This window comes from Podarcis bocagei, assembly GCF_964188305.1.
Source record: "Podarcis bocagei genome assembly, chromosome: 7".
NCBI classification, from domain to species: domain Eukaryota; kingdom Metazoa; phylum Chordata; class Lepidosauria; order Squamata; family Lacertidae; genus Podarcis; species Podarcis bocagei.
Window position 1 is genome coordinate 4,552,726 of NC_138132.1, and position 9,657 is coordinate 4,562,382.

The following is a 9,657-nucleotide window of genomic DNA, read 5'->3' on the forward strand; positions in this document are numbered from 1 at the left end:
CTGGAGGGGAGAACCGGGGCGGTTCGAAGAGGTCCTGCGCTCCCTCCAGGTGGTAGTAAAGGAGGAGGAGGAGGAAGAGGCAGGCCAGGCTCTGTGTTCCCTCGAAGAGAGGCAGAAGGAAAACGGGGAGGCCAGAGGTTTGGCAGGTGATCCTAGGCACGAAGGAGGAGGACCTTGTGCGATGCTGCCAGCAGGATCTGAGCATATAGATGGGAGCGGCGTGCGCAGAACCCAGAAGACGAGCGAGAGACCCTTTCGGTGCAGCCTGTGTGAGAAAAGCTTCAAATCCAAGTCGAACCTTACGGAGCACCAGAGGGTGCACACGGGAGAGGCCCCCTACAAGTGCGAGCTGTGTGGGAAAAGCTTCAAGCGCAACTCCGCCCTGACGGACCACCGGAGGATTCACACGGGGGAGACCCCGTATAAGTGCGAGCGGTGTGACAAGAGCTTCATGCGCAAGTCGAGCCTTACCGTGCACCAGGTGACCCACACCGCCGAGAGGCCGTACGTGTGCCGAGTGTGCGGGAAAGGCTTCTGTTACAAGGCGAAGCTGATTGAGCATGAAAGGACCCACACCGGAGAAAGGCCGTATAAATGCTCCGAATGTGGGCAGAGCTTCAATTACAGCACCAGCCTTCAGGCGCACCAGAGAACCCACACGGGGGAGAAGCCCTACAAGTGCTCAGACTGTGGCAAGAGGTATACTTCTCACTCCAACCTTAGTGTGCACCGGAGAATCCACACGAAAGAGAAGCCTTTTCAGTGTTCGGAATGCGGGCAGAGCTTCTATTACAGAAACAGCCTTAAAGTACATTGGAAAAGCCACACCAGGGAGAGGCCTCACAAGTGCTCAGACTGTGACCGGAGGTATACTTCTCTGTCGGGCCTTGTTAAACATCGGAAAATCCACACTGGAGGGAGGCCTTACAAATGCCCGGATTGTGAACAGAGCTTCCAGCTTAGCACGCAGCTTACTGCACACCAGAGAAGCCACGTAGGAGAGAAGCTGCACAAGTGTTCAGACTGTGGTAGAGGGTTCAGTTCTCAATCAAACCTTGTTAGGCATCAACTTGTTCACACGAACAAAAGGACTTTTAAATGCTCGGAATGTGAGCAGGGCTTCCAGTTCAGCGCACAGCTTATCGCACACCAGAGAACCCATGAAGTGGTGAGGACGTAAGAATGCTTGGACTGCCACAAGGGCTCTGCTTCTTCTTTCGATCTTTTTAAACGTAAAAGAATGCACCTTATAGATGCTCAAAATGCGAAGCTAGGCCTTGGGCTGGCTAACATTCAGTGTCCTTGTAAATGTGTTTTGGAAAGGGGTGTTTCTTGGTCTGCTTCTGCTTTTATTTTATGTATTTCATGCTCTTATTTTGTATTTAAATGTTGTGAACCGCCCTCTGATCTTCAGATGACGTGCAGTATAATAAATGAATAAAATAAATGTAACTCATAGGTCTGAAGGAGGCCCTCTCTTGCCTGCCTCTTTCCCTCCATAGGGAGCAGCAAGTTGCCAAGACACTTTTTTTTTTTAAAGCTTTTGAAATAATTGAAGGTCTGCTTTTTTTTACTTTTCTTGTGATTAGACGGGCAAGAGCAAAATGCTGCAACCCAAATGCTTTTTCCTTCCACCCCGCATTTATTATTGTTAGTATATATTTATTTATACTCAAGGTGCCTTACAGATAAAAATAAGAACAGCTAAAAGCATAAAGGGGAGGCAGGGCCAGTCATTAAGAAAACAATTAAACATTAATAGAATTAAAATCATTTATACAGACATAGATAAGATTTCTAAAAACGAAAAGATAGTACAATGGTACCTTGGGTTACATACGCTTCAGGTTACATACGCTTCAGGTTACATACGCTTCAGGTTACATATGCTTCAGGTTACAGACTCCACTAACCCAGAAATAGTACCTCGGGTTAAGAACTTTGCTTCAGGATGAGAACAGAAATCGCGCAGCGGCGGCAGCAGGAAGCCCCATTAGCTAAAGTGGTGCTTCAGGTTAAGAACAGTTTCAGGTTAAGAATGGGCCTCCGGAACAAATTAAGTACTTAACCCGAGGTACCACTGTAAAAACAACGTGGCACCAGTCGCCTCATTACAAGCAGTCATTCCCCAAAAGCCTGTTGGAATAAGATCTTGGCAGCGAGGAGGGAGCCAGCCTGGTTTCTCTAGGAAGGGAATTCCAAAGTCTAGGCACTTACCTCAAAAAGCACTTGCCTCAGTTCCGAAACTCCATCTGGGACCAAGTCTATTTACTCTGCATTCAGTGTGCTCTCATCGGTGGTTTGGGAAACACACTGCACACATTGATCACAATCTTTATCATGTTTCTTATAAAATACTGCATTTTGATTTCACCCCCAACCAGCTTCAATCCAAACTCAGAAAATGACCTAGCCTGCATTTTTTGCCAGTAACGTGTACACAATTGTAATCTAATCCCTGATTTTAAGGACTCTTCTATGACTTTCCCAAATGCCATTATGCAATCTATGGTGTGACTGCGTTTGGAATACCACGTACAGTTCTGGTCGCCTCCCCTCCAAAAGGGTATTGTAGAGGTGGAAAAGGTTTTAGAAAAGCCGCAAAAATGGTCAAGATGGCTTCCCCTTATGAGGAAAGGTTGCTGTTTTTGGGACTTTTTAGTTTAGAGACAAGGCGAGTAGGTGGTGGCATGATAGAAGTTAATAAACTGATGCATAGCACAGGGAAAGATGGTAGAGAAAGGTTTTTGTCCCTTTCTTACAGTAGTAGAGGGACGCGGGTGGCGCTGTGGTCTAAACCACAGAGCCTAGGGCTTGCCGATCAGAAGGTCGGCGGTTCGAATCCCCATGACGGTATGGGCTCCTGTTGCTCGGTTCCTGTTCCTGCCAATCTAGCAGTTCGAAAGCATGTCAAAAGTGCAAGTAGATAAATAGGTACTGCTCTGGTGGGAAGGTAAACGGCATTTCCGTGCACTGCTCTGGTTCGCCAGAAGCGGCATAGTCATACTGGCCACACGACCCGGAAGCTGTACGCTGGCTCCCTCGGCCAATAAAGCGAGATGAGCGCCTCAACCCCAGAGTCGGCCACAACTCGACCTAATGGTCAGGGGTCCCTTTTACCTTACTAGGTTGCCTCCCGTTTGAGGGGTTGGAATTTGGAAGGGAACGAATCTGTAGATTAAAATTTAAACCTCCTGACCCACGTGTGGGAGAGACAAAGAACAAGCGACTGGGAAGCCTTTCAGCAGAGTAAAATATCGAGTGTGTTTTTCAGCTTATTAAGAAGCTTAGGAATATTATTGATTTGATTTGTATACCTCCCTTCATCCAAAGATCACAGGGGGGGTTCACAATAGGCTATTATTATCTGTTGATATTTCCCACAGGAGGTTCTACAGCTTAACTATGCACTGCATGAAGTCACTCGGTTCCTGTTCCTGCCAATCTAGCAGTTCGAAAGCATGTCAAAAGTGCAAGTAGATAAATAGGTACTGCTCTGGTGGGAAGGTACCGTATTTTTCGTCCCATAGGATGCTCCGTCCCATAGGACGCACCTAGTTTTTTTTTTTGGGGGGGGGGAAATAAAGGAAAAAAAATTCCCTTTATTTCCCCCCCAAAAGCAGGTCAGGAAACAGAACCAGGTCGAGGAACAGCGGGATGGCGGCGCTGCGCCTCCCTGCTGTCCCCCGAGCTTGTGGGGCTGGCCGATGTCTGCCCCGCGCGAGGGGCGCTCTGCATCAGGGCGGCCCCCCCTGCGGGGCGGCAGGCTGCTATCCGCAGCGTGGGGAGCCCTGCGGGGAACTCCTGCAAGGCTCCCCACGCTGCGGATGTCTGCCTTGCGCGGGGGGCGCTCTGCTTCAGGGCGCCCCGCCCGCCGGGCGGCAGGCTGCTATCCGCAGCGTGGGGAGCCTTGCGGGGAACTCCTGCAAGGCTCCCCACGCTGCGGATGTCTGCCTGGTGCGGGGGGCGTTCTGCTTCAGGGTGCCCCATCCGCCGGGCGGCAGGCTGCTATCCGCAGCGTGGGGAGCCTTGCGGGGAACTCCTGCAAGGCTCCCCACGCTGCGGATGTCTGCCCGGCGCCCCGCCCGCCGGGCCGCAGGCTGCTGCAAGGCTCCCCACGCTGCGGGTGTCTGCCTGGCGCGGGGGGCGCTCTGCTTCAGGGCGCCCCTCGCGCTGGGCAGCAGGCTGCTATCCACAGCCTAGACATCCCTGCCGGACCTCCCGTAGGGCTGCCTAGGCTGCGGATGTGTTCCTGAAGCCTGGAGAGCGAGAGGGGTCGGTGCGCACTGACCCCTCTCGCTCTCCAAGCTTCAGCAAAAGCCTGCATTCGCCCCATAGGACGCACCCAGATTTCCCCTTCATTTTTGGAGGGGAAAAAGTGTGTCCTATAGGGCGAAAAATACGGTAAACAGTGTTTTCGTGCACTGCTCTGGTTTGCCAGAAGCGGCTTAGTCCTGCTGGCCGCATGACCCGGAAGCTGTACGCCGGCTCCCTCGGCCAAGAAAGCGAGATGAGCACTGCAACCCCAGAGTCAGTCACGACTGGACCTAATGGTCAGGGGTCCCTTTACCTATACCTTTACAGTAGTAGAAATCGTGGAAAATGAAAATGAATGCTGGAAGATTCAGCACAGATTAAAGAAAGAGGACTTCATGCAGTGCATAGTTAAGCTGTAGAACCTCCTGTGGGAAATATCAACAGATAATAATAGCCTATTGTGAACCCCCCCTGTGATCTTTGGATGAAGGGAGGTATACAAATCAAATCAATAATATTCCTAAGCTTCTTAATAAGCTGAAAAACACACTCGATATTTTACTCTGCTGAAAGGCTTCCCAGTCGCTTGTTCTTTGTCTCTCCCACACGTGGGTCAGGAGGTTTAAATTTTAATCTACAGATTTGTTCCCTTCCAAATTCCAACCCCTCAAACGGGAGGCAACCTAGTAAGGTAAAAGGGACCCCTGACCATTAGGTCGAGTTGTGGCCGACTCTGGGGTTGAGGCGCTCATCTCGCTTTATTGGCCGAGGGAGCCAGCGTACAGCTTCTGGGTCGTGTGGCCAGTATGACTATGCCGCTTCTGGCGAACCAGAGCAGTGCACGGAAATGCCGTTTACCTTCCCGCCGGAGCGGTACCTATTTATCTACTTGCACTTTGGCGTGCTTTCAAACTGCTAGGTTGGCAGGAGCAGGGACCGAGCAACGGGAGCTCACCCCGTCGCGGGGATTCGAACCGCCGACCTTCTGATCGGCAAGTCCTAGGCTCTGTGGTTTAACCCACAGTGTCACCCGCATCCTTTAAAAGAGGACAAGGGAATTTCATGGAGGAGGAGAGGGCTACTGACGGCTACCAGCCAGAATGGCTCTGCCCTGCTGCCATAGTTTGAGGCAGTAGCAATGTTTCCGAATCCCAGTTGCTGGAAGCCACAAGAGGGGAGAAAGCGCTTTTGTGTTCGAATCCTGATTGTTGAAAGGTATTGATGGCTATTGGCCACAACGGCAATGCTCTGCTCTCCACCGTTGCAGGGGAAAGGGCTCCTGTGTTTGGGTTCTGTGAGATCAGGATGCCATGGCAGATGGGCAACTGGCCTGGCCCAGCAGACTCTTCTACCCCCACCCCCCAATTTTTTATTGATTTTCCACATTTATCACAAAAATCACATAACAAACTGTGGAAGCCATGCAGGAGCCCTTTCGCCCTCTTTCCGCAGACCCATCAGATTGTAGAGTGGGAAGAAAGGGCTCCATGGGTCATCTAGTCCAACCCCCTGCAAAACAGGAGTTCCTTCGTCCGGTCAAGGTGGTGGGGGTTGGATTGGAAAAACACATTACACTACAATACATTAAACACAAAGAAAAATTGTTTCTTCAAATACCTAATTCTCATTTCATTCATAACTGACTTCCTCAAAACCCCTGTAACTGAATTTCGTTATGTCACCTATATAACAGTTCTCCAAATTCATGCTTCTAATAATATTAACTCCTTTCTTTTACTAACTTCCTCTCCTTTATTAATATTTTAATCCTTAATATTTACTATCACGTATTCTTATTCTACCCCTAAGCCTATTTATTATTTCCAAGAATTTTCTATTTATCTTATATCACAATATTTAGCTAAATGTTCTTTGCATTTCCTCCAATCCTCATGTATCTCCTCTTTCTGGTTGCGGATTCTTCCAGTCGGGTCGGCCAGCTCCAAAAAGTCCAACATCTTCATCTGCCATTCTTCTATTGTTGGTATTTCTTGTGATTTCCAGTTTTTGGCTAATAAAAGTCTTGCCGCTGTAGTGGCATACAAAAACCGTCTAACATCTTTTGGGGGCATTTCCAGTCCTAGTATTCCAAGTAGAAAGGCTTCTTGTTTCTTAATAAATGTATTTTTCAACATTTTTTTTCAACTCATTATGAATCTTTTCCCAGAAGTCTTTCACCTTGGGACATGTCCACCACATATGATAAAAAGTACCTTCTTTTTCTTTACATTTCCAACATTGATTATCATTTGTATGATAGGTAAAGGATAAAGGGACCCCTGACCATTAGGTCTAGTCGTGACTGACTCTGGGGTTGCGGCGCTCATCTCACTTTATTGGCCGACGGAGCCGGCGTACAGCTTCCGGGTCATGTGGCCAGCATGACTAAGCCGCTTCTGGTGAACCAGAGCAGCGCACGGAAATGCCGTTTACCTTCCCGCTGGAGTGGTACCTATTTATCTACTTGCACTTGGACGTGCTTTTGAACTGCTAGGTTGGCAGGAGCAGGGACCGAACAACGGGAGCTCACCCCGTCATGGGGATTCGAACTGCCGACCTTCCAATCGGCAAGTCCTAGGCTCTGTGGTTTAACCCACAGCGCCACCCGTGTCCCTATGATAGATCTTTGCTAATTTGTATGACAGATCTTTGCTAATTTCACCGGGGCTAAGTACCATCTAGACATCATTTTCATAATAATTTCTTTTAACACAGTACATGCAGTAAACTTAATCACTTTCTTCCACAGCTTTTCCCAATCTTCCAGCATTATATGGTGTCCAACATCTCTTGCCCAAAGCAAGCTCTTCTTAGACTCTACAGCACATCTCAAAAACTACACATCGGAAGAATCACTTGCCAATCTCAGCAGCCTCCTGCTTCCCCCAGGGAAACAGAAGTGAAGAGAAAGTTAGAGATGAGAGAAGACTTTCCCTTCTCAAATGACATCAGCCCAGTCAAGGGAGGGTTTTTACTCAAGCATGGCTGACTCCACCTGGTCTCCACAAACTTCTGCTTACTGGAACCAGCGGCGATGAAACCCCTTTTCAGCAGAGACCAAGTGACTTCCCTCCAAAGTACCATAAGTCACTCTCGGGTGCCACAAGAGCAGTGACCCGGGTTCTCCCATCCCCAGGATGTCTCAGGATGTGACCTACGCGGACCTGAGATTCGGGAAGGTTCCTCTGGAGAAGATCCAGCGGCAAGGTACTTTCTGTCTGTCCAAACCTCCAACGGCTTTGCAGCTTTTTCAATACTACGGCAAAGTTTGCTGCTCACTCCCGTCTCCTTTTCCAGAGACAACTGAGGAGGAGCTCACCTACGAGAACGTCCAGGGGGCCAGGCCTGAGGAAGAAAAGGCCCCCAGCAGCTTAGAGCCTGCAAAAAGTGAGTGCTGAGTATTGCCCTGGTGAGGTAGGTCTTGCCACTGCCAGGAAGACCTCCTGCCAGTAAGGACTAGAGCTAAGATGCTTGAAAACCCACCTCCTTACCTGCAGAAACTCCCAGGTGTTGAGATTGGCAGAGGGAGCCTTCTTGGTGGTTCCTCTCCCCTCAGAGGCTTCTGGGGTGGTCCAGCAGGACAGGGCCTCCTTTGTGGCGGCCCCTAAGCTGTGGCACCCTCATTGCACAGCTTCCAGAGGATGCTTCCCCCTGGCTTTGACCCTGGCTGTGTGTGTTCTTAAGGACCCAACTTATTTTTGTGTGACTGTAGTTTGTTTTAAATATGGTGCTCTAATTGCTGTTACCCTCCCTGGGACGTTTGGGTAATGAAAGAAGTGTCTACAGGACTAGATGGCTTGACCCAGGAGGCGATTCTTGTGTTTAATGCTTTAGTTATTATTCCAGTAGTGATGCTGTTTGCTGCTTTGGGCTATCATTTAGGAAAGGGCGGGTGGTAGGTTATCTTTCAAACAAAAGCATAACGACAGCGCCTGCTTCTGAACTCTTAGGAACTAAATGTTCTGCATACATAGGAGGTTTCTTGTACACTTCTCTGTTTTGGTGCTGAGTTCACTGGCTCCCAGTACGTTTCCGAGCACAATTCAAAGTGTTGGTGCTGACCTTTCAAGCCCTAAACGGCCTCGGTCCAGTATACCTGAAGGAGCGTCTCCACCTCCATCGTTCTGCCCGGACACTGAGGTCCAGTGCTGAGGGCCTTCTGGTGTTTCCTTCGCTGCGAGAAGCCAAGTTACAGGGAACCAGGCAGAGGGCCTTCTCGGTGGTGGCACCCACCCTGTGGAAGGCCCTCCCACCAGATGTCAAAGAGAAAAATTACTACCAAACTTTTAGTAATAATAATAATTAATAATAATAATAATAATAATATCTTTATTGTCATTGCCCCCTTAGAAGACATCTGAAGGCAGCCCTGTTTAGGGAAGCTTTTAATGTTTAATAGGTTATTGTATTTTAGTGTTCTGTTGGAAGCCGCCCAGAGTGGCTGGGGAAACTCAGCCAGATGGGCGGGGTATAAATAACAAATTATTATTATTATTATTATTATTATTATTATTATTATTATTATTATTATTATTATTATTATTATTATTTCAGTGTCCTCCTCTCCCTGCCCCTCACAAATGCATTTCTTTCATAGTTCTAATTTGGAAACAGCATGGTGTTTCATGAATATTGCCGTGAGCTGATTTGTTCTGGAGATGCAGATCCGTGGTTCCTCTTCCCTCCCCCCCCCCCATCCACAGCTTTTTAGAAGACATCCGAAGGCAGCCCTGTTTAGGGAAGTTTTTAATGTTTGATGTTTTATAGTGTTTTTAATATTCTGTTGGGAGCCACCCAGAGTGGCTGGAGATACCCAGCCAGATGGGTGGGGTATAAATAATAAATTATATTATTATTATTATTAGGGGAGGGATCATAGAATTGTAGATTTGGAAGGTGGCCCCCACGGGTCCTCTAGCCCAACCCCCTGCATTGCAGAAATCACAACTTGAGAATCCCCGGCAGGTAGCCATAAGACCTCTTTTAAGAACCATATGCCCCAAAGGCAAACCAGGAAGCAGGATCTCTCCCACTCCTGCAGTTTCCATCAACTGGGATTCAGAATCGTTTCCTGCCTCTTGACTGTGGAGACTGAGCAGAGCCACAGTGGCTAGGAGCCTTTGGCAGCCCTCTCCTACTCCTCCACGAATTTCCCAGCTCGATTTTGAAGCCATCCAAGTTGGACATTCCTGCCTCCTGTGGGAGGGAGTTCCACAGTTCATCCCCTCCCGGGTTTCTCTTCTAGGGCCGAGGCGTCAAACCTACTATGCAGCTGTGGCCCTCCTGGCCGTCTCCCTCCTCTTCTTTGCCACCACTGTCGGATTCGTAGTCAGTTTGTGAGTATTTATTTAAGCTGTTTGTAACCTGCCACTCTTCAGGATTCACGTGGTCCCAGACTGA

At 48.8% G+C, this 9,657-nt stretch overlaps 1 protein-coding gene across 1 annotated transcript; it reads left to right on the plus strand.

Moving 5' to 3' along the window:
* Nucleotides 1-6,001: 6,001 nt before the first annotated feature.
* LOC308590609 (uncharacterized protein) lies at nucleotides 6,002-9,651 on the plus strand. Its single transcript, XM_081200806.1, has 3 exons — nucleotides 6,002-7,464; nucleotides 7,555-7,644; nucleotides 9,503-9,651. The coding sequence occupies exons 1-3, from the start codon at nucleotides 7,395-7,397 to the stop codon at nucleotides 9,595-9,597; spliced, it is 255 nt and encodes an 84-aa protein (XP_081056932.1). The 5' UTR covers nucleotides 6,002-7,394; the 3' UTR covers nucleotides 9,598-9,651.
* Nucleotides 9,652-9,657: the final 6 nt, after the last annotated feature.

Bases quoted from the DNA above. Each gene is read 5' to 3' on its own strand.
- LOC308590609 (XM_081200806.1), top strand. From the start codon at position 7,395: ATGTCTCAGGATGTGACCTACGCGGACCTGAGATTCGGGAAGGTTCCT. The intron at 7,465-7,554 runs GTACTTTCTGTC...CTCCTTTTCCAG, and splicing joins GGAGAAGATCCAGCGGCAAG to AGACAACTGAGGAGGAGCTC. The intron at 7,645-9,502 runs GTGAGTGCTGAG...TTTCTCTTCTAG, and splicing joins CAGCTTAGAGCCTGCAAAAA to GGCCGAGGCGTCAAACCTAC.